This window comes from Thermobia domestica, chromosome 12, assembly GCF_964235325.1.
Source record: "Thermobia domestica chromosome 12, izTheDome1.hap1.1, whole genome shotgun sequence".
NCBI lineage: Eukaryota > Metazoa > Arthropoda > Insecta > Zygentoma > Lepismatidae > Thermobia > Thermobia domestica.
In genome coordinates, this window is record NC_137465.1 from 177,199,755 (window position 1) to 177,226,288 (window position 26,534).

General features: G+C 35.4%; 1 protein-coding gene across 1 annotated transcript; it reads right to left on the reverse strand.

The window, feature by feature from the left end:
• Positions 1-1,240: 1,240 nt before the first annotated feature.
• LOC145666855 (uncharacterized) lies at positions 1,241-26,534 on the reverse strand. The gene is made up of 2 exons (XM_081734434.1): positions 24,208-26,534; positions 1,241-1,334 (listed from the first exon to the last, which is right to left on the reverse strand). Exon 1 carries the CDS (start codon positions 26,231-26,233, stop codon positions 24,821-24,823), a length of 1,413 nt encoding a protein of 470 aa, XP_081590560.1. The 5' UTR covers positions 26,234-26,534; the 3' UTR covers positions 1,241-1,334; positions 24,208-24,820.

Consider the following 26,534-nt stretch of genomic DNA (forward strand, 5'->3'; position numbering starts at 1 on the left):
AAATGAAGAAAGTAGGAGGAAACGGGAGAACCCCGAGGAAACCTACACACACGGTAAGTCTAGTTTCTTTCAAAGGAAAAACAGTATATCCTTTTCCCTTTTGAAGATTTCACTTACTAACTTAAATACATTATTTAAAAAATTTCCTGTTGTTATGAGTGGAAGGCTTTGCAAAGAGAAGTAAGTATGTTTCGACAAATGGACTTAGAAAGATAGTGCTCGTGACATTAAATGATTGCTATAGCAGAAAGACTACATCTAGGTGCTACTTTTGAACTAAAAATTATACACTGAACATTTGTCTTTAATAGTTCGCGAACTTTGCTACATAAATGTTTATAGAGCTCACGAAAAATGTGATAGAGCACTCATTTCTGTAAAAGGGGTCCCTGATTTGATCCCAGGATATGGGCTTGTGATATACAACATTGTATCCGAGGATTTTCTCGAAATCTTCAATTTCCTCCCATTTTATCATTCCACCAATTATTTCATAATCATTCCCTTTCATTAATCTTCCATCTCCTTTAGCCTAAGGACAAAGCGAGACACATAAAAACTAGAAATTTCATTTCATAAAAGTTTATGGGCAGTTCTTTATTTGTGACTAATTTTGTTGTAACTTTAATAAATTATTATACAGTATTTCTTGGATTATTATTACGACGATTATAATTAATATTAATCATCAACCTTTGCTGCAACTTTATTTATACAAGAATAAATAAACATACTATTTCGTAATCTACAGATGATTTACGTAGTGCTTGAAAAAGCGATGACTTCTTCAAATTATTAATAGCAGAGATTTTTTTAGAAACAAACATATTTTTCTTCTGACTCATGAATTCAGGCCATGGAAATGCTGCAACTTGTGCGTATTTATCATCTTCATTTCATAAACTGTTGTAAATGTTTAACATCTGAAAGTGTATTATATAGTATAGTTACAATACGCATTCTTGTATTTCTATTTTTTCCTACCTTAGCTATCGGTTGAAAAACAGCATTTAAACTCGTCTATACTCACGAAGATTTTACGGGTAACCACAATATTCTTACAGCATTGGAAAGAAGTTTCTGAGATTAAGGATGTCACAACGGATTATATTGACATTGTACATTATTTTGAATAAATGAAATTTTAGTGATTGGTAAAGTGCCCCCAACTTCTTTCTTACAATAAGAATGAAAAGATATATCTCTCAATCCCCTTACTATCTATAAGTTGGTTCACTTACCCATGCAACTTCCTCCCTCAATAAAAAATAGGTTTCTTGATTGATTGATTGATTAAGGTTTAGTGGGAGCGTCAGCAGCTAGTCTACATGTCTCTGGAATGATAAGGCCAATGACTATCACATGCTATTCATAAACTTAAAAATAAAGATAAAATAATGCTTCAACAAAGTGAAAATCTAATGTAAGTTGGATTAAATAATAATCCAGTAAAACAAAAGAACAAATGATAAAATTAAAACAGAAGTTATGGAAAACAAAAGAACAAATAACAAAATATATTTAATATACTTATAAATCAAAAATATAAACCAAAAAATATATTTAAAAATGACAATAATACTAAACTATGAGAGATTGTATTTAAAATATCAGAAAATACTAAATATTCAACTGCACGAATAAATGCAAGGCTAGGGAAATTTATTTGGACCCTAAGACCTGACTAATGTTATTAATTAACTCTAAACACTCTCTGTAGTTTGAGTATTCAAGGTACTCTACTAAAATGTGCCGAATACTCAGAAGTAAGTACATGTTGTTAAATGTGCAATCCATTTAATAATATATATGTATTTAAATATGTATTATATATATTCAGTGGCATATTTAGGATTTTGTTTCGATGAGGGCTATACACAACACGTGAATAAGCACTTACCTTTTTCCATAGAAATGGTAAGAAGGATTATTGTTGTACGTGAAATTTGTGGTGGACGACATTGTGTCTGTGGGTTTTCTCTAAGTTCTCCCGTTTCCTCCCACCACATTCTGATTCCACTAATTCTTTCACAATAGTTTAAATTCATTAATCATCCGCATCCTTTAGTCTAGTGTAACAGTGGGATATAAAATTGAAACTTGTTATTTCATTTTTATGTAACACTAGCAGCGTTCACCCCGCTTCGCTGCGGTCACCCCGGAACGCAATAAACTTTGTTACTTAGATAATTTTTACTTTTTCGCTTTCAAGTGATATGATAAAAACCATAGAAGATTGCAGTAAATCTTAACATTATATCGCCTGTCATTTATGTTAACCCGCCCCGCTTCGCTGCGGTCATCCCGGTGCTGGCATATTGTAAAAGTGTCTGTAAAAATAAGCAAATCAATTAAAAAATTTTAAACAGAAGATTCAAGCTATTTTCCGCTGTATATCGCCTGTCATTTATGTTAACCCGCCGAGTGACACGGTCATGCGGGTTGCATATAAATACGTTTATTTTTACCTATGATGAACTAATAACAAAGGATTTGTACGTTATGGACACTTGAATGGTCAATTATCTCAAGACACTGGTAATTAAAAATTAAAGTGATATGATAAAAACCATCTAGGGTCCAAATCCTAATAACCCCCCAAAAATGAAAGAAATTGGTTCAGCCGTATTAGCGTGATGAGCGGACAAATTTTTGTACGTTCTCTTTTATATATATACTAGCAGCGTTCACCCCGCTTCGCTGCGGTCACCCCGGAACGCAATAAACTTTGTTACTTAGATAATTTTTACTTTTTCGCTTTCAAGTGATATGATAAAAACCATAGAAGATTGCAGTAAATCTTAACATTATATCGCCTGTCATTTATGTTAACCCGCCCCGCTTCGCTGCGGTCATCCCGGTGCTGGCATATTGTAAAAGTGTCTGTAAAAATAAGCAAATCAATTTAAAAATTTTAAACAGAAGATTCAAGCTATTTTCCGCTGTATATCGCCTGTCATTTATGTTAACCCGCCGAGTGACACGGTCATGCGGGTTGCATATAAATACGTTTATTTTTACCTATGATGAACTAACAAAGGATTTGTGGACACCTGAATGGTCAATTATCTCAAGACACTGGTAATTAAAAATTAAAGTGATATGATAAAAACCATCTAGGGTCCAAATCCTAATAACCCCCCAAAAATGAAAGAAATTGGTTCAGCCGTATTAGCGTGATGAGCGGACAAAGGATTGTACGTTCTCTTTTATATATATAGATATATATATATATATATATATATATATATATATATATATATATATATATATATATATATATATATATATATATATATATACGAATTTTACGTCTAACGATTAAATAAACGTAGCTTATCAAAGATTTCTCAATATACGATATCTTTTAAAATTGTATCCTGATTATATATTAACTAGCAGCGTTCACCCCGCTTCGCTGCGGTCACCCCGGAACGCAATAAACTTTGTTACTTAGATAATTTTTACTTTTTCGCTTTCAAGTGATATGATAAAAACCATAGAAGATTGCAGTAAATCTTAACATTATATCGCCTGTCATTTATGTTAACCCGCCCCGCTTCGCTGCGGTCATCCCGGTGCTGGCATATTGTAAAAGTGTCTGTAAAAATAAGCAAATCAATTAAAAAATTTTAAACAGAAGATTCAAGCTATTTTCCGCTGTATATCGCCTGTCATTTATGTTAACCCGCCGAGTGACACGGTCATGCGGGTTGCATATAAATACGTTTATTTTTACCTATGATGAACTAATAACAAAGGATTTGTACGTTATGGACACCTGAATGGTCAATTATCTCAAAACACTGGTAATTAAAAATTAAAGTGATATGATAAAAACCATCTAGGGTCCAAATCCTAATAACCCCCCAAAAATGAAAGAAATTGGTTCAGCCGTATTAGCGTGATGAGCGGACAAAAAATTGTACGTTCTCTTTTATATATATAGATAGCGTTAAATAAAACTATTATGTTTTAATTTTTACTTTTTTTAAGTGTACAAACCTACTTAACACAAAACATCTTCATACTTTTTAAACATCTGACAATATGAATAAAACAAGTTTGGGGTACGTATTTTTGTTTCCTCTTTAGTCTAGTCTCGGAAATTTACTTTATTTTGCATTCATTCTTTCAGACAAACAATCATAAAATCTTACTGTAACAGAAAACTAACTGTGTTGATTTTAACTGTGTTGTCTCTCTCAGATTGAAGTTTTCAGTAAATGGCAGTTTGATATCAAAGAAGTATTTTAAAAAGTTTAGTTAAGATGTACAATATATGATTTTAATATTTTACTATACTTTATTTTTACAATAGTAGATTTGAATGATTTTGTTTTGCACTTTTAAGGCTTTCTCATTTAAAACAATTACAAAATTGACATATTTAAATAAACTTAGAAAACATCTTACTTCAAGCAGGTTGTTAAATGACAAACCACTGAATCTAATCTGCTTTTTCTTAATATCACACTATCAGTTTACAACTCCCCAAGACTGAAAAATACCGTACTGAAATCCAGAGCATAAACGAGGTGTGATTAAAAAACACATTAAATGATTTCATTGGGAACAAAGTAATAAGCTTATATGGAATTTCATTTAATATCCTTCAAAGTACTGTTCTTGGCTAAAAATACGCTTATCCCAACGTTGAATCCATGACTGGAAATATTTCTGGGAGGCTTCTTTTGGAAGGGCACTCGGCTGCTCTGTCGTGGCTCTCTCAATGTCAGGAATGGTGTCAAAACGTTTTCCTTTAAGTGCGGTTTTAATTTTTGGGAAAAGCCAGAAGTCTCATGGTGCTATATCTGGAGAGCACAGCGAATGTGGATAGACAGGAATATTTTTTCGGCCAAAAACTCGCGAATCCAAAGCAAGGTGTGGTACGGCGCGTTTTCGTACTCAAGAAGGAAGACATTTGTCCATTTAATCGGCGGTTAAAATGCTTTCGCGGACCCATACGAGATGTTTAGTTCTTTGGAAAGCTCTCAAATAGTCATTCGCCTGCTTGAACAAATCATCTCCGCCACTTTTTGCACGTTTTCATCTGGTTTTGACGTCGAAGGACGTCTCGATCGCTGTTACTTTTCAACTGACTCCTTGCTGCTGCTTTTACCACTTGTAAACAGTCTTCAATGCCACCGTTTCATCACCATACACTGATTTTAACATTTCGTGAGCTTATTTGGCACTTTTTTTGTAGCTTAGAGCAAAACTTAATGTTAGCACCAGACAGACACTCTTAACACGTCCTCATTCTTCTGCCTCTGGAAGCCAACTAACATGTCACAACTCGTTCAAACTCGACACTGGCTGTATCAATGGTTTAGGCTACCGTGCTTAGTTGTTGAAATGGATACAACGTCGACAGATGGCACTGTCCAATCACATTCAGCGTACTTTTTGGTCACACCTTGTATCAAAGTAAAAACTAACAAAAACCTGAGGAAAAATAATTGCTAAACATTAACATTTTTGAGTTCAGAAGATTAATAGCAGCTTGTTATCCCCCTCAAGCTTTAGGCTCATTTCCCAACGCTAGCGACATCTGTCGGTGTCCTGCAGAAGGCAGCGCAGCTAGCGAGAGCTATTAGCCTGACTGTTAACTATTAGGAGCTTGACCGACAGACTGAAACGTCTTGATTTTATAATGACGATATAAATAAATTCACCTAGGTTATTGTGTGTAGAGAATCCTAGGAACATGTTCAATTTTATTGATGATCAACGAAATACTCATACCCAAGTGGACATAACGATTCCAATGAGTATTGCGCCCATGAGCGATGTACGATCAATACTTTCTACATTTCCAATGGTGTTTCTTCCGCATTTTTAGTTAAGTGCGGGAAATTTACTACTATGTTTTTCCGTAAATGTTGATTTAAATGCATTATACAAATAACGTTATTTATCGGGACCAAATTCATCTTTCGTTAGTTATGTAAACATAAAATCGTGAATATCCTGTATCCTCCTGTGCACAAGAAATACATATTTTACCGTAATATATTAAAAGAAAGTAACTATTAAATTATGGTCTCATTTCGTTTTACAAGGGACCGCTACTGACCTCACTTCACCCCCAGAATTCTAACACATAACACTGAGACGATTCAGTTGCTGTATGATAGATGAGTGAAGTTTGAAGAAAGTGACCACCTATGTTAACCCTCAACGTTAAGAAGAACTAAATGTGAACATAATATAACTCATAATTCTACAAGATTCATCTTCAGGTCTCACCTCATTTATAAATGTGACTGCTTGCTTTTAAGAACGCTGATAGTTTAGCCTTTAGGTAATGTATAGTGGCGTTTCTCCTCTACAAATTACGGCAAAATGTCACCGGAAGTTACACTGTAGAAGCATCTGTTGGAGATTTCATTTCAGTCATGCATAACGGAAAATGGCACAGTTCTCTGAAATTAATTTAGTTTCTATCCTTCTTTCTGTCTCTCGCCTTTTCTTTTCTAACGCGACCGCAAAGATCTAGAATCAAGTGATGTTAATTTCTTAGAATGGTTGTAAGCGAGCCATATTTCAGCTAAGTCGAGAAACAAAACGCTAAATAGATCAAAGGATCTAGAAATATTAAAGATGGAAAATTGCAATACCAAAGGAGAAAGCATAGCAAAATGCAGGCGATCATTTTCATTGGATATGATGCACTTCCAAAGTGACCAACATGGGTAGTCACGCACAAGTATTTAGTGCAAATATGAATACCAAGTGCAATAGCAATCATGTGACACCACATGCACAACTTAGAAGACAGGGTGTGAGATTCTCAGGGGATTATTATACCACTCAACGTTTTTCGATTAAAATTCATCCTTACTAATAAGATACTGAGGGTGAATAAACTGATACCATGTCAGAAGTTGCAGATTAACTACTTCTAATAGCAAAGAAATACCTGGAACTTTTCATGGACATCCTATTTACATCGTGACATCCATAGAATATCCATAGAATATTTCCAGGATATTCTTTGCTGTTAGGGACAATCATTCATATGTAATTAATGGGTGAATTAGTAGTATAAGAAGACACAGCAAACAACCAGACTTCTGCAACTTTGAATCACTCATTCCGCATCTTTAATAATAATAAAATAAAGTAATGTGTGTGTGTGTGTGTGCGTATCTCTGGACAGTATTTCGCATAAAAAGGAGTGATCTGGAGCCACCAAATAGTACACGGACAGATCTTCACCAGATTTAATCACATATAAAGCCTCCCTTTTCCCTTTTGTTTTCACGTCAGGGGGATTTTTTGTGGAAGTGAAAATGTATCTATTTTTTTATTGCTTTCATAGAATGTCTGGTTTGTACGCAATTAGCATTACATATTGGTGTTGCGGGCTTACATAAGAACAGAGGATAAACACCCGGTACTGTAATGGTTGTAAAAAAAAAAAAAAACATTACATTACCGTTCTTCTTCCTCTCATTTGTTCGGTTTCTGAATTAAGTCTGGGCAACTACGGGTGCTCACAGCTAGTAGTTTAATAAATATGGATATTCAAATATGTGAACGCTCTATTTCAAACAATTCCAGGGGGACGAGTTTCTTTTTCTTTCTCCTGTCTCCTGTCGCTCCTACTTCGATTACGATTATTTTGATGGTGCAATAAGTGTGAAAGGTGCAATAAGTGTATATATTGTTGTATAAAATTTCCATTATATTTTCAATGATGCATCATACGGTATAACTTTTCACTTAAAATATTCGGATAACCTTAACTGCTGAACGATAGAAGTCCCTATGGGATAAGTGGAAGACTCCATTCGATGTGTCCTCTGATATCTCACATTTTATTTCCAATCGTTAACTAACTAACTAACTCTATGGCCTATAGAACCCGATGGTTCAATAACATGTTCACAAAAGCTCTCTATTGATTTCTGCCTTTAGCCAACTGGATCCAGTTTCTTCATATTTCTAAGAGGTCTATTTTAATATTGCCCTCTCATGTCCGCCTAGGTCTTCCTAATGGTCGTTTTCCGATTGGATTTCCAGTTAGAGTTTTAAAACCGTTCCTATTTTCCTCCATTCTGGCTACATAGCTGCCATCTGAGGCCCCCTAGACTTGAGTTCCGAATATTCGCCACAGAATCTTGTTCTCAAATAATTTCAGTCTATCTTCTTTCCTCCGAGTAAGCGACCATATTTCGTAATCATACAGGACAACAGACAAAATTATCGTTTTATATATTTTAAGCTTCCAATTCCTCGAGACAATACGTGATACCAAAAGATTTTGGACTGAATAGTAACACGAATTTCCGGCTTTTAGTCGACATTTAATTTGTTCGTGAAAATGGTTTATTCATTCTTTCCATTGTTCTCCTATCATCCCCTAGTATATTTACATCATTAGCATACGCCATAATCTGGTCAATACCATTCAGCTCTAGGTCCTGGTTACTATCTTTGAGTTTTCTTACTGCGTACTCAAGAACAAAGTAGAATAATAATGGCGACAACGCATCTCCTTGTTTCAGTAAATTCTCGACTGAAAGCTTGTAGACAAGAATTTTCCTACTCGGACTCTACTTTGAGATTCATTTAAACATATCTTAATTAATCTAACTAGCGTTTTCGGTATTAAAAATTCTGTAAGAACGTTGTACAATGTTTCCCCTCCTAACCGACTCGTAGGCCTTTCTAAAATCAATAAATAATTTATGAATCAGGGTATTTTATTCTCGTTTCTTTTCGAGTGTTTGTTGAATGGTAAATATATGTCGGAGAGTTGACCGGTTTCGCCTAAATTCGAGCTAATAATCTCCAATAATTTCATCTGCGTATGGAGCCAATCTTGCTAATAAAATGTTTTAAAAGGTTTTATAGGATGTTGAGAAAAGAGAAACGCCTCGATAGTTATTAAAATCAGTTCTGTCGCCTTTCTTGTGAATAGGAACAATGGTTGATTCTTTTTACTCTGATGCCAATTCCTGCTTGTTCCAAATAAGGAGAAGGAGTTCATGTATCTTGTTCTAGAATTTTGTCCCTATAGCTAAAATTAATTCAGCCGAAATTTCGTCTATACTTGGAGATTTGTGTTTGTTTAATTTCCTTACAGCTATTTCTACTTCTGTTTGGTTAGGCTCTGATATATATACTGTTCTGCTGTATGCATTTCCCATTTTCCACGAACATTAGTTTTCGGCTGTGTGTTAAGCAAATCGCAACGAAATCTTTCCATCTATTCTATTCCATAGTAGCTGTATCAGTGAGAATTGCTCCGTCGGCTTTCTTTAGTACATAAGCGCGAGGTTGATAGCCTTTCTTGAATTCGTTGATACCTTTAGCTTTCAAAAAATTGTTTATTTTATCTAAAAGTCGTGGAAGTTTCCTGCCTGATGTCAAAGAAATTTTGTGTAGTCATTTCTTTCGGAATTTGCAGCCAAAGTAATTTTACCTTTTCTCTCTTCTCTGCTAGTTTAGTGCATTCGAACCATGGTTTGTTCCTACTTATTTCCGCGTGCCCATTTTTTTTCTTTTGCTGAAATTTTAATGCTGTCTCTAATTTCAACCAAGTATCCTCAACACTAATGCATTCCAAACCTTCTAAAACTGAAAATCTATTCGACACTTCAATCTAGTATTATTCTCTCTTCTGGTTCTCCTTTACTTTTTTAAAAAATTAAATCTCTCTGTTTTCAGATGTTGAATATTTCCTTTATTCAACGATAATTTCTCTCTTACTATCGCTGCTACCAGGTAGTGATTACTGCCACAGTCAGCTCCTCTGAACAACCGGATATCAATTATGCTAGACTGTCTTTTTCTATCAATTAAAACGTCATCAATTCGTCTCATCAAAACGTCTCAATTTCCTCTGATGAGAATTGGTACTTTGATGAACGCAAACTTCCTCAATAGATTTGTCTCAATGGAAACAAGACAGTGTATTTTCGTTTCTTTATGTGGTCCATGATGTTTATTTTGCAAAACAAGTCCAACAAACAGAGAATTTTTATCCTATTTGAAAAATTCCGAAAAATCAGTAGTTTGCTCAAATTTTTGACAATGACTGTATATTATACGTATTCTACATAAAGAATCATTTTTCCCGCTTACGTTAGATGTAACATCATACCCCTGAAGCACATTTGACATCTAACAGTTTTCTGTATACTACGTAATTTACATATGTTGCATACGTCCACCTGTAATGCGATATCCATTTTGTTTTGTGGTGCATGACCGTCAGTGTTGTCAATTTAACTTATTACATTAGATTTATGTTATTTGGATGAGCGATCGGCAGAGAAAGATTAATAATTGCGTGTAACTTTATTGAACTACATCCAATATCATGCCTATGTTCCAGCTGCCTATTACAGTTCTTGCCATATTGTTGATTTGCAAATACTTTAGTCATCGCTTCAATTGTTTTCGCAATATAATCCACAGAGAAGAGATGTATTTCTGATTTGTGATAAAACTATTCTGCTGATGAACGTGGATTGTTGTATAAGAAATAGGAATAATGGATTCATGTAGGAGGAATATAGATTATTCTAAAACTTTAGTATAATTCCATATATCGAGTTCACTTTATAAGCGTCATGATTTCATAATTGAATATCACAGGAGTTATCTTGTGTATATTTTGTTGTTTTGTGTCTACTAGCAGAACTAAAAGAAACAAAAAGAAAGAGTCCTTTTCCAAGCAAATTCCCCCCCCCAAAAATAATAATAGGTTTCGTCATTTTTCATCCACATCCAACGTAGGCCATGAAGCCAGTAAAGGAAATTTTATTGTGCAAACATATGTACCGCTGTTGCACATAATGACATGTAAATGACGTCATTACACTTATATGGACAGTACCTATATTGTATAGCTTTCAACTATGTGTTCGTGGCAGGGTGTCGTATGTAGGTATACGTTAAATCAGGAAATTATAGGATTGTTCATGTCACATACAGTGATGATTTCAGGGTTGGCCGTATGGGAATTATGTCCGCGGGAGGGTTATATATTTTATAGTGCTCAAATGTAGGTTCTCAGCATTTTCGTGAGAGTTCACCCAAAGTTTATCGAAATTCTGGGAAAATCATTTCGCTCAAATGTAGGTTCTCAGCATTTTCGTGAGAGTTCACCTAAAGTGTATCGAAATTCTGAGAAAATCTTCTGAAATCATCACTGGTTACATACGTTTTTCAGTGTGATTTTTCTCTCAGTGTAGTGCCTGTTTTTCTGGTTTGTAAGTTAGTAGCATTCTTGAAAATGTATGACGTATCCTTGTACGAATTTCACTAGAGCTCGTCAGGAGTTTTAACCAGCAAACAAACTCTAACCTTCAAGCAAATGCATGTTCGAATGTTCTCTCCACAATAAACAAAGACTCACTTCATGTTCAGATTGGCACTGCAATTCAGTAACATAAGGGCTCTGAGACGCTGTCTTTGAAGAAGTTATAATGAAACCAAGCAAGCGGCCGAAAGGAATTACATTGTGCTATTTTTAGTTCCAACCCAGTTAAGGTTTGCCCGACTGACGGCGAGGTCAGGATTCGCTTGTTTCTCTCTACCCTGTCGAAGGTGTTCGAGCTTTTCTTCTTAAACGTCTCGCTACGAAAAAAAGAGCTGTTGTAGACATTAGGTGTATAAAGAAAGAAGCCAAGCACTAAATGCAAGATGTTGCAAGATGAAGAACAGAAACGAAAATAGTTGTCAACGTTCTTTTCAAAATCTTCAAATTCTTTTCTAAATCAAAATCTTTTAACAAAATCTTTGCTACATAGGTGTTAAATAAAGATACACAAAAGATAATCACTTATGTTCCTTAATGTATTTCCTTATCCTTCTGTTCTAGAAAATTTTTAAATTTTACTTTTTTTTTCAAAAATTGGATAAAATGAAATCAAAGTTACTATCTTCCGTATGTTGCCAATCTCTTAGCCGCAGTGAACTGGGGATCTAGTTGAAAAAATAAACCAAGTATCCGTCTAGAGCCAGCATTAACAGAAAGGACAGCTAATGTGCTGATCACACATCACTCCAAAGGCATGGATGCCACAAGCTGGCAGATAAACTCCTGCCCCTTAAGAACTATCGCACCAGGAGTTTTTTTTTATGTAGATTAAAGAATACGTATAATAAATTACAACCATGGACGACACTGGAACATTCTCATAGGGTTAAGTCAGCAAAATTTTCACGTAGCAAGAAGCGTAAAATATGAGGTGTATGTACTAAGTTATTGATTTCTTTGAATCATAAGATAATATTAGAAGATGAAGCGAGCAGTTTGACACATTTCAGTTTCGAATGTTTAAGGAGATGGTTAGAATTTTATTTTTATAGTTATCAAGATTGATGCTAGATAAATAATTACTATAAGTGGAGCTACCTGTTTATGGGCAAGAGCCTAACATGTGATTTCTCAAGTCTCATATAATCTCATTCAGTGGTGTTGAAAAGGGATCGTCAATATATCAATTAATTCATCTAAGCTGGAATATCCTGTAAATACCTCTGTAGGCATCTAAAACCAAGTATGCTAATATAGCAACTATACTTATACTGTAAAATAATACTGTTACAGCAACTTTAGTGTAAAATAAATAAATAAAACTTTACTGTTGTTAAGGGTGAAATTTTCTTAAATCACTTCAGATACCAAACAGACGATACTGTCTGTGAGATTCTGGAACTGGGAGACTTCTTAGATATTTTTGCTCAGAGAAATGACAATTGACATTTCAACCCTTTTGGTAGTATCCGGGTTACGAAAACAGAAACGTTAGAAACGGTTACTGTCTTTCTGTTTTCGAAAATGTGACCCAAAATTTGATGCCTCATACTTCGGTTGTCAAAACCTTGCACTCATAATATTTCAGACTCTGGTATAGAAGATCAAGGTCTATCATTATGCCGATTTGGTTGAACTCGTACGATATATTGTGTCTTCGATTTTTTTAAAGGAAAAATCATTAAAGAACGAAAAACAAAGTAAATCAAGCTTGCCAACCATATGATAATTTATCGTAATATGCGATAATCTAAGCCTTAATGCTACATACGATAATGTCCTTGCGATAATAGATTAATATAAGATAATTTTAGAACGCAGTTTTTTTTCAGTTTTTGCATGTACAAATAAATTGTAGATGTGCATTAAATAATTTTAAAACACACACACACATTGAAGTTTTGAACATTTTATCTTCGCTAAAATAAATCAATAACGCTTTAAAAATTGGCAAATTGCAACCCTGCATCCATTTTTAAAATTTAGTTGGGTTTACGAGGTGGTGAAAATATTATTGTTGTTCAGAGTACTGTTAATAAGGATTATTTTTAAAATGGTGAGGATTGTGATGCTGATTTGGAGTTCGAAACTGAAGATTACTAGATAAGTTTATTGTATATTGTTATTGCTAATATTATAAGTGCGTCCAGTAAGAGAACGTCTCTGACAGCTCGCAGTGACATTGCCACTACTCGCGTGTCAAGGTGTTTTTCGGTGCAACTGTAGTGGCAATTTAATTAATGGTATAAGACAAAGTGATCGTGGTTGGTAACACTGGTATCAAAGTAGGGGCTGCAATGTTCCACCGCATGAGGTAAGAAACGTCAGAGACCATCTCTTGTTGGCCGTGCTATAGTAGTATTATATTTGTTTCTACAATTATAACGTGCATAATGAATATACAATATTTTTTGTAATATTAGATAATTTTAAAGACGAAAATCAATAATTTTGTTCTCTGAGGTAAATGGAAAACGGAGTGTGTGAAAAAATGAAACTATTAGGCCTTGTACATGACATATATAATTAGCAAAGTTTAAAATCGATTTTCTCAGAAACGCACCGATAAAAAGTTTAGGTTTTTGGATATGATAATATGACGAGGGCTATCTAAAGAGCTAATTGATTATTTGATCATGTCTTTTAATGTATAATAATTTTTCTGCAAAAACAAAATTAATTAATAGAAACCATCATCCTAACTTCAAGGAATAAACTGAAATCCGTAACTTCTCTGTGTTATTCTATTAACTCAATGGCTGGAACAATATGTAAGTATTAACCCAAATGCAATGAGTATAGATTGATGGCAATATAATCAAGGTTGAAATGGATATGAATTGTCAATATGAAGTGTTTATTTTGGGCCCTAGTGTACTATACAGACTGGAAAACAATGCAAAGAAGGAAGCCAATGTTTCCCATTAGCATCTCTGTTTTCATTTGGCCTCAATTCCTTGCCAGCTCACAAGGTGCCAAGAATCTATTTTTGACGCAAGCCAAATAGGATATTCACACATTACTTTTGTCTACCTGAATTACGTTCTTGATAAGGCAACATTTAACAATAGAGTAATACTGAACAATATAAATTTCATATTTAGACAAAGGAAATTGGGCAAAGACCATAAGAAAATTTTGATCACGAACTAACTGTAAGCGGAATATTTACTCTTAAAATTTGAAGGTTTGATTTAGATATACACTTACGTAACATTATTTGAAATTTTACAGGGTGGATATTTCTTTTTAGTTTTCATGTCATGTTTTCTAAGTTATATTATGCAGTTTGTAACCTGTAAAACATGATCCGTAAGCTAAAACAAGAAGAAAAATTCTTTCCCGTAAAACTTCAAATTTGCTATATGAGCACTTATTCAAATCAACCATTTATTTGATTCTTCATTCAGAATGAACTAGCATATTGTTAAAAAAATTTGAAGAACAAATCGGATTTGAGAGGTCAATAGCAAACTATCTGTGTATACATGAAAACGGTAGTATCAACATATAAAATACCTAGCTCAAAATAAACTGAGAGTTGAATCTTTCCACGTCGCCCAACAATCTCTGAAACGGAAAAAGTCTCACGATGCTCATTAGGCTTTTGTATGAGATAGATGATTATTGGAAGTCAATGATTGTGAAATAATTGGTGGAAAAAATGTAGGAAGAAACTGGAAAAACCCGAGAAAACTTACGTATATAATGTTTTCTATCACTAGTTCATATGGGCTTGAATCAAGTCAGATAACCTTCGCGTCACTGGAGAACATTTTACCACCGTGACCCCCAAAACCCAGCAATCTCTGATAGAGGAAGGGAAAAGGACATAATACAGCATATGCATTTCAAAAGTCCTGTTAAGAAATGAATCAGTATATTCAACAGACATGCTTTCTAAGCGTTTCATACAGTATTACAAGTCGATTTATGAAGTGTGTAAAGTAATCTGAAAGAAAAGTCACTAAATAAATAAAAGCTATATACTCCAGATCGTTCCATGATTCACCAATCTATATTATAAAAATGAAAGTATGTTTGTGACTTAATAACTCTTGAACCACCCGACTGATCTCGATCATATTTTCAACATAGATGAGATTCGGGTCTGGAATGGGTTTTATCATTTCACTTTGACAGTGCAATTGAGGGGGAGATATATATATAAAAAAGATCGAAAATGACCGATATTAGTATCGAATCCATACTTTTCGGGGTTGCTGAGATGACCAGTAACACTTCCGATGCTGTTTAATCCAAAGTCAGCCCCGCAACTTGCGGTAGTAGGAGATACATAAAAATGGTTCCAAATGACCAATATCAGAAAGCTCTTCAGTTATAGTAAAAAATGACTGACTAACGGAACATATTACTAATTTTTCTTGTATTAACCCAGCGAAGTGGATAATTGACACTAGTGTTTTCTAAACTTCAACGTTGGACACCTTTCTTTCCTTGATTACCACCATATCATAGGCAGTGACACTAACTAACTAACTAACTAACTCTATGGCCTATGGAACCCGGAGGTTCAATGCCGCGTTCACAAAAGCTCTCCACTGACTTCTATCCTTAGCTAACTCCATCCAGTTTCTACTCTGTATTCCAATCTCTGCGAGATCCATCTTAATATTGTCCTCCCATCTGCGCCTAGGTCTTCCTAATGGTCGTTTTCCGATTGGTCTTCCAGTCAAGACTTTGAAAGCGTCTCTACTTTCTTCCATTCTAGCTACATGACCCGCCCATCTAAGCCTCCTAGACTTGACGACCCTAACAATGTTGGGTAAACCATATAAATTATGTAGTTCCTCGTTATGAAGTTTCCGCCATTCCCCATTCCCGTTCCTCTTGCGTCCGAATATTCGTCTCAGGATCTTGTTCTCAAATACTTTCAGTCTATGTTCTTCCCTCAGAGTAAGTGACCATGTTTCGCAGCCATACAGAACAACAGGCATGATTATCGTTTTGTATATTTTAAGTTTCAAATTCCTCGACAGCATTCACGACGACATGAGATTTTGAACCGAATAGTAACACGAATTCCCTGCTTTTAGTCGACATTTAATTTCTCCGTGAATATGATTTTCCTCTGTTAATATTGATCCTAGATATTTGAAAGTATCCACTTTATCAAAAGTATTATTTAGTATTTTAACGTATCCATAATTTGCTGTATTCCGGTCCCGACGCACTTCCATGTATTTAGTTTTCTCTGCATTTACTTCACAGAGACACTTATTCCTCCAAAGCATCTAACCTAGTGTATATTACACTAAAGAACTAAGTTATCTTAGAGAATGCCTAACTTTTCCCCAGTTCGAGAGGGTATTACTTTTCCCCATGCGCCATGTGCTACTACTACATGCTATTCAGGATTTTGCGTTCGAGGATATTGTATTAAACTACATATACAATTCATTTTTAATAACTAAAACTAAAGAAAGACGAAAGATGATCCCTATTGCATTTAATAAAATAACAGAAAGAGTAGTTTTTGCGGTAAGCAGAAGTGTGAGAACTGTCATTAAAGCTGATATACGTGTATTTTATTTTATCGTATTATTCAAGGTATATGCATCAACTCACACTTTAGACCAGTGGCGTAGGCAAGGGACTGGCGCACACAGATCTGCTCCCCTTTTAGTATAATGATCAAAAATGGATTCTGCTAACATACGATATATTCCATTTATGATCCCCGATAACTTTTCTTATAATTTATCACAACTATTGTATAGGCATATTAAAAGAACTTACTTCCCAGAAGCTCCCTTTAACTCTACATAAAATTTCAAAAAATTCGTTTTGTACTTTATTCTATTTTGGGGAAAGGAGACTCTTTCTCAGCATATGCATAAAAATTTACCGTCTACGGACGTGAGTAGAGACCATTAAAAAAAGAAACAGGATGCTAAAGTTTCGAGCTCCTATTTAACCGAATTGTTAGCTCACGTGACGAAGTGCGTGATCCCTGGTTCTACACTCAATGGATCACTAACATGTTTCGATGTTGAACCTTATCATGAAGGGTTGTAGTAGCATTGTGATAGAGCGCTCACTTCTGGTGAATGGAATCCTTGATTTGATCCCAGCTTGCGTCAAGTAGCCCTTTATGGTGGACACCATCATTGAGTCGATTTTCTCGCGTTCTCCCATTCCTTCCCACTTTCTTCGTTTTGCCATTATCATCTTCTTCCTTAGCCTCTAAAGTATAATCATTGGACGTAAAACTGAAAAATTTCATTCTCTTTTCTTCATTATAAGGCAATTGCAGAATTATGTGAATTAAGAGGTACTGAATTCAGATCCAGAAAGAAATAATATCACCTAAGAACTCATGCACAGACTATGCACACCTAGTTGAACTTGCTACAATCTGGCTAGTCATAGCTCTTCATAGATTGTAGTGGCAGAAAGGTCAGTACTTTTTTTTTACTGTCTGTTAGCTAATTTCATTAGTATTCCAAACCCGTATGACTAAAGAAAGCTTGAAAAGAATATGACTTGTTTGTTATCTATCTCCCCTCCAATTCGTCTAATCTCTGTATACTGAAATAAAATATACTTAAGGTAATGTCACAAGAGCACAAGAAAGTGTGACCGATCATGTGACGAACATTTCAGCCGGTGACGCAGTCTGCTTATGCTTTTCTGTGCGATTCTTTGACAAGGCTGTTTATTAGCTCCATGATGTTTTTCTGGCTCCGCCACTGCTATAAACGAATTGAATTAATGTTTTTTTTAAATACTATCCAATATTCTTTAAGTTATATTTTCATATAGAAAAATTAAGTTAGCAGCCATCTACACGGTTTAGTACTTGATCTTATGTTAATTAGTTTTAAATATTCAGTGCAAAACTACTTAAAGTATGTACAGGACCGATTTCATTAAATTTGATTCGGAATATCCTTTTCATTTTCTTGAAAAATTGCATACGAAATAAATGTCAGTTAAAACCAATACCTCTGGAAACCCTGATATGTGGCTGACATCACTTGTAAACAAGGAAATTAGTTCGCCGCATGCACGGATAAATCAAACAATTAATGTGCTTAATAGTTACAAAAGGTGCTGAAAATGATCTCCATGAGTGTTAATATATGTTTGTGCACACAGCAAAATATTACCATACACACGATGCAAGCTAATGGTGTAAATTCGAATTTCAATCGAATATTTCCCTTCGCGTCTTCAACGTATGTAGATTACTTGAATAGGTCATGCTTTTATCTTCAAACTGGCAAGAGATAAAAGTCGCAAATGAATAGATTCGTGATCGTGGCTGTTACAGATCCATTACAAGCAGTTCGTTCTTCGATGAATACATCATTAATTCGAGTAGGGTCTACACTGTGACTTGTGAGAAGTATGACAAGTCGCTCCCTCCTGGCTGAAACCTAAACGATGGCGTACTCGCCTTCATGCGGTTCTAATTATAGAGCATAGAATTTCTCAAAGATATCAGTATACACACGTCTCTGTTGTCTTAAGGAATATGAAACCAGACAATCACAATCTGTGTTGCCGACACCATACACCAGATTCCGATTTTTTACATGAAGGATTGTTAGGCTTCCAAACTAAGTTATGCGTAACTGTCGGAAGTTTTATAGAACGGCTATGTTTGTCTATCCTTCGGTATCAGAGCAGAAACGGTAAAAGATATCAAAAAGTGTTTTTTGCAATCGATTAAGTGTCCAACAATAACTTCCGTCTCCTCTGTTAACACGTTATTCGAAGGGAAAGTTGTTGAAATTAGTAATTTCCGGTTTCAAAGTTTTTCGTCGTAGAACAAAACGATAATAGCGACAAGTGTTTTTTTTCTTTATTTCTAATCAATTCAGTGTTTTAAGAAATATATTGTTACCATCCACAACACTATCAAAGCGGGAAGTGGTTGAAATTTACTACTATTTCCGGTTTCAATACTGATTTCCTCAGAGTAAAACGATAAGATATCGGGAAGCGGTTTATTGCAATCGATTCATCGTCCAAAGAATAAATTTCATATCCTAGGTTATTCTTCTATTCAAACAGGAACTGGTAGTAATCAATCATTTCCGGCTTCAGTGTTTTTCGCCGTAGAACAAAATTTGGAAATAGATAGCAACAGGCGTTTTCTTACAATCGGCTCAATGTCTCAGTCACCAAAACCAGCAGAGGTTGGAATTTACTAGTACTTATCGTTTCAATACTTATTTCCACAGAGCAAAAACGGTCAGGAATATAAAAAAAAAGTTTTTGACACAGTTTCAGCGCCCCAATCGTTTCAGAAAGAGCTTTGACTCGACTTTTACCTGTTTGTTGAAACCGGAAGTGATGAAAACTACGTTTATTACATTATAATACTGACGCAAAATAGATAAAACGGAAATAGCGACAAGCAGAGTTTTTGTTATGTGAATTCAGTACCAAGAATATGTTTCACCTCTGGTTTTATTTTTATTGTAACCAGAGGTGATAGACATCAATTTCAACTTTCGGTTTTAATGTGAATCTCCTACAGCAAAACAATAAGATATATATATATATATATAGTAATGCCTTTTCGATGTGGATTCAGCGTCTAAGGAACAGAATCTATTTTTGATCTTATTCCTCTATTGCAACCAGTTGTTATAAATGTACTAATTCAAGCCTGAGTATTGAATTCACTTAGTTTGAAAGTCTACTGTAGTTTCACACTATGAAACGAAACTCACTTATTCTGCACAATGTTCTGCTTTGTTTTTCTGCTTCAGTTCTAGGACACATGCTATTCTGCAGATCCTCATCTATAGATATTGCAATACAGTTTGAAAGAGATTCGCGACACACTCTCGCTTGTTGCAGCAATTTATGTATTAATTTACTATGAGTTCTGATCCTCCATCCGCAGCCATAGTAAGTATACGAACTGGCATTGTTTTATCTTATTAGTTGGTGGAATTTAGAGTCCCCTTTCATATGTGACGTTCACCTACAGTTTAAGGTGGAATCCGAGTGATTGGCGCCGACGACACAGGGGTAAAAGGTGATGTGTCCCAAGGATTTTGTCTCCTTGGGCCATTGCCCTTAAAAAACATGACTGTAGAGACATTGTCCCACCCGAAAAACTCATCGCTGAAGACCCACCCGAAAAACTCATCGCTGAAGAAAGTACAAGTTAAATACTTGAAAAAATGCGCTCATTACATGAAAGAATTCATGAAGTGGATATGGCTATCTGTATCCCATACCATTTTCCCCTCTTCACCGCGCAATTTAAATTTTTGATTCTAAGCACAGTCATAAAACAACACGAATGTCGTTTCTCCGTACACGACACGAATGTTGAGGCATTATTCGAAGAACAGGAGAAAACGTTGCATTGTTAATGGAGATTTTGATCAAATTAAACCTAAGTCTTGGAGAAAAGTTTCATGATAGATCCAAATGTCTCGGCTAGCCTAGATAATGATTGCATCAGGAAGTACTTCTTATGGGATGTCTGGGTTAGCAAATGTTAGCTTTAAGGCTAATACAGTTACTGAGATATGGCCGCGGGCGTTAAGTTAGCCATTGAAGTGCGTGTGCTAGCCGAGGTGTAATGGATGCCCTGGTAGATCACCTCATGGACTGACTGGTGCAACAAACCTCATCGTCTGAGCCTACATAATTACTGAGGTGTCGGCACCGAAAGTTTGTAAAATTAGCTCCACAAGTGCTTGGGGCTAACAGAGATATTGGATGGGCCAGGTAATACAACATGTGGAGGCTCTAAGCAAGCAAATTTTATTATTTTGGCTAACATAGTTACTGAGATACGGGCGAGGAAAGTTTTGGTCTTGTGTCTAGTTAATAATTCAAATGTCTAAATTGTAATGAATAAGTTTGGTAGGGCATTTGTGGACTGAGTGAGCTAGCTTGTTATGAAAACTCCGGAATGCTCGGTGTAGCATGTCTCGGGAAATGACAGTGATTTCGTCGATCTTCTGTTTCAGTTCATGAATAGTTGCAGGACGTGTGCGGTACATCTTGCCTTTAAGACGACCCCACAGAAAGAAATTGCACATACTGTGATCAGGAGATCTCGCAGGCCATAGAATATTATCATTACGTGAATTGACGCAACTTTCAAACAATTGGCGAACATCCTCCATCGATTGTCCAGCAGTGTGTGAGTGGGTTTGTCCTGCTGAAACAATATGTTTCCGATATTAAGATCGTGAATCTCTGTGTAAAAATGTTTAAATAATATCAATATATCAAGCTGATGTTACCGTTGTTGCAATGTCATCCTCACGTTCATAAATTAACTGCATATGACACCGTAACATGATACCGCATACCATACTGTAACTTTGGCGCTATGTAGTGGATGCTCGTGGAGCTCACAAGGATATTCCTGCGCCCAGTATCGAAAATTCTGTTTGTTAACGTATCCGTTAAAAGGAAATGAACTTCGTCTGACATCCATATGTTAAGGAAATTGGCGTCCTCGTTGCTTTTAACAAACACCCGCTCACTAAACTCCCTACGCGACACAGGGCATCATAGGTGTAACTTCTGCACAATCTGTACAACTTATAGGGGTGAAACTTTAATTCGTGCAGTATTCTTTGTACGCTTCGTCGCTCAATCTGCATGCATGTTGTCGAACAGAGCGACAAGGGCTCCTCTCGATGGAAACTTAAACAGCTCCAACGTTCTCTAGAATACGTACCGTTCAAACACCACTGAAGGCTTCTTATTCAAGGCTAAGCCAGTTTCTTCAAAATTACGCACCCACGTTGTATATACATGAGCAAATAGAATACGTTTATGATGTCCAATTGGTAATGTTGTCGAAATACCCTTTGCGTAGCAGTCACACTATCACCCTGCTTATAAAAGTACTCTCACAGCGATAGTACGGTCCATACCACTCCAATGCTGCATGATAACTAAATGGCAACACGTTCACAACAACTACGCATCAGTTCTGAACAACTGGCACTACAGTGTTGCCAACTCTAAAGCTCAAAATCTCCCGTTTTCCTGCGCTACTCTGTATGTGATTCAAAGGCTTAATTTAGCTGTTCGCTCTCCCAGGGTGTGTGTTATCTGGTTCAAGCAGAAACTGGACTAGCCTCAACAGAACTGAACCACAATGTTACTATTTTTCTTCACAGTGTGACTACAGAAGTTCATGATTATAACTCTCCAATTATAGCGTCGAACTTTACAGATGACTAGCTTTACTCACATCGTACAAAAGCTGAAAAATGCCGGCCAAGACAATTTATACAAAGTACTACCTAACCCAGAAATTTGAATGACTTGCGTGAAGTGAGCCCTCTGAATTTTCCATTTTATGGGGACATACATTTGTAAAATCCATGGAAGAAATAAAATTACTTGGTTATAGAATTGTACACGTAATCTAAATGGAAAGAACATACTTTCCATTTGTATTTCTACCTTATTATAAATGTAAGAGATAAGATGCCGATCCATGTAGTTACCACCTAGTACTCTATAAGAAAGACACGATGAAGTGGAGTGGTATGTAAAGGCAGTATATAAAGTGCTCATACAACTGTTGCAGAGCTGTGTCACACACAAAACATGAGTCTTATGCCATATAAAGAATTTCCCCAGATCCTCGTTTTTGTGTGTACCCACCGTTGCTGTCGCGCCTGCTCCATACGGATGCATTCCTCGCTTTCACTCTGACTCCCTGCTGCGCTCATGCCCCGACTCGGTCAGATAGCATTTGTGCTTTTTAGTGAGCACCTAGCACAAGTTGGTTTGTGTTTTAAATTGTGTTTACTGGTTAGTCCGTGGTTTATGCACGGCAGTTTTATATGCCATATGTGCATACGCTGTAGTTATACTCAGTCCTCCTAAACTCAATCTGCACCCACTAATGCAATTCCCTCCAACAGTTTCTAAGGTAGTGACAGTGCATTTCCTGCTAAGAAAGATTCATATTTTATCCCTTATGTGGCAACGCAGTACAAGAACGAGGTATTTTCGTATGAGTTTTGTAATTTTTGATGTCCCAAGAACATATGGTTGATAAAGAACTTCGCCCCAATTTCTCCTCTAAAATTTTATTTACATAATACTGTAATGGGCTGTTATTTATAGTGCAGGTTGGATACATTAGAAGGTAAGGATTTATTGTTTTTGTTATTTCTGAATAGTTTGTAGTTTGAAACACTTAACAGTTAAAAGATACTAATTTTGCGAAGTAATACAATGTAGGCGAATACGTAAGTTATGTTAAAACACCAAACAAGTAGCAATACAACGTTGAAAACAAGTTCATAAGGATCTAATTTGGGGACGTCATCTGCGGAACCTTAGCCATCTTATGTTTTGCAGGAAAACCGGGACATTTGGAAGTTCGAACATTTTCTGACAGGATAGGCGATGTAAATTAGGCACTGTCCCGGTTAAATTGGGGCGTTTGGGAGTCCTAATCATGGCACTAACCATTTCCTCGTACTGACACAATTTTTAACTAGCAAACCACACACCGTTGTAGCAAATAGGAATATGTTAAGGGGTCATATGTTTGTATACATGCTCGTGGTAAGCGATCGGTTTTCATGCACAACCCTGTATTATTCAATAAACAATCAAGAATCATATATCTATGAATTAAATATTTAGTAGGCAGTAGATTAATTTATTAACGTTGTCTGTGCTAAAGGATTAACAAAATCTGTTTTCTAACGATTTCACAGTTACATTTTCTCAAATACGACAACAATTTCTTGTAGTTATGAAACATTAAAGTTATGTCCCCCAAATTTACAAATTACTTTCGTGAATAGAGTACCGATGTATCATGTCACAAACACAATATCGTTCCACAATACGCATAAAATCAAAAGTAAACGACAGTAATCTGGAAAATATTCTAAATAAATAATTTTAAAAATGATAAGTTTACTAAATATTTAACAAACCTGTGATCCTCTTTTTACCAGATCCTTTCAAATATTTCGCAAAAAAAGTCATTAATGTCTTGGAACTAAACATTGATCATACACTTTTTAAAGGTAACATATTTCTAAAAACGTCGTAAAAAAATTAAACATTTTGAGTGAGAGCAAAATTTTCAGTGCAAAAAACATGTAACTTAATACCCTTCCATTACTTTTCAGAGGTAGCAGACAATTACAAGAATAATTCAGTGTAACAATGAAATTTATCTTGCTGATATATGCCTGATCTTTTACCATCTATACTGATTAAATATTTAACTCTTGGTCTTTAGTGGTCATATTTTCTTATTTTCTGCTATCTCTAGAAAGGAATGTTGGTAAGAATTACATCTTTATTGCACTAAAAATTTTAAAAAGTATTAGTTTTTAAATAATATGCAAGGAAAGAATTCATCTCTCCTCGAAATATTGTTGAAAAATTTCCTTGCAATACGACAAACACATTTCATGAATTTCAGTCGATAAAAGGCAAAGCTCATCACATCTAATTAGTTTCAGCTCAGTAGCTATAAACTATTTGAAACTTAAGCATAAGGATATAATTACACATCGTTGGAATCCCGTGCCAAAATATCTAGCTTGAACCACTACAAGTTGTTTCAAGTTCTTCGTCGCTACTGGATTGAAAGACATATTCTGCAGCTAATTTTGCTGTCATTTCCATTTCCGCGTCTGAGTCGTAATATATAATAATGCCTGAATCCGATGCGTTTGCTGATATTTCATCAGTATCACTTTTTTCAGTGTTCTGACAAGTTGGAATAGGTGAGTCAGCTAAACATGATGTACACAAAGTTGTATCAGCTTTTGCATTAGTTACTTCATCACTAGGAACAGGAAGTTGCAAATCTTTCTTGACTGCCAATAAATTTTCCTCCATTTCATCAAAAAGCTTTTCAATGGATCCACACCTCCTTCGTATATCTTCATAATACTCGGATATGCATTTCTGCAACAAACTCCTTTCTTCTCTACTTCTAACCTTATATTTTGTGTCAAAATAATCTAACGATAAATTCAGAGTGAACTCTGGATAATAGCTCAGGAAATTAGTTTCTTTTCCTGTCTTGGAGTTTCTGACTTGATCACAAGTTGCATCAACATTATCACCACTTGCACTAGCTTCCGTCGACAAATTCAGGTCTGTTCTCCTAACGTTTTCTTCAAATCTCACGTTATTTGAACATCTACCGTAGCAGTGATCACTAATTGCATTATTAGTGCTAAAACTTAACTTATTTTCCAGTAAACTAGAATTCTGTAAAAATGACTTAAAACGTTTCTGTCGTTTCTTCATTTTACGCTTCATACTATTAGTTATTTTTATACGTTGCAATTCCGTTTCAGTTGTACCTTCAATTTTGTCCGACTTGCTGTGTATTAGTGAATAGGTTGGTTCATTTATTTTTGAAGTCCATTGAAGTATATTGTTATTATTCAGTGCTTTTAAAAGTCGTTCTCCAGGAAGTAATGATTCTACTGGATTTGTCTGTTTATCTCTTTCTGCGATCACCAATCCCTGAAAGTCATCAAGTACGTTTTGTTCTTTATCCATTGGTTTCTCATATTGGCAGGGAGGTTCTACATTCTCGTGAATTGCGATTTCTCGCACAACCCATTTAGGACCTTTTTCTGCAAACGTAAGTGAATTTTCAAGCCTAATATTTTTATCTGTATCTATATTGACACTTTTAGCCTCACCTTTAAAATCATTCGTAAGTGAATGTTGTACCTCACACAATTCTGAAACACTGTTATTTTCTGTTTTCGTGACATGGTTTGCTTGTGAACGCTTTCTTGATTTACCTCGCTTTGCAACATAACTAAAAAGAGGCGTTTTTTCAGTAGGGCTATATATAGCTGAACCGTATCTATCCTGGATTTCACAACACTGTCGATGTGTGATTTCTTCCGTGCCAGAGTCAGTTACTTCACGATTTAATGTTTCCTCTGAACTTTCTGTTTTTGAAATCTTGGATTTTATCATTCTTCACTGTCTGAAGACGCGATTGAATATTTTATTACGATATGTTTCAATTAACAATACATTTTATGTACGTATTGTACTGACATTTCCAAAACAGAACATAATTGTTCGACAGCAAATGTTGATCCAATTCTGGTGAAGTAGAAAATTAGATACTCAGATGTTACAGTACACACACGTTTTCAACAAGAATAAACAACAATGCATGACAACCACCTAACCTTTATATGAATATTTGTGCAAAGGAATGTGGCCAAGGTACGCCATCGCCTTAATTCAAGTAAAAATTCTATAAATTGAA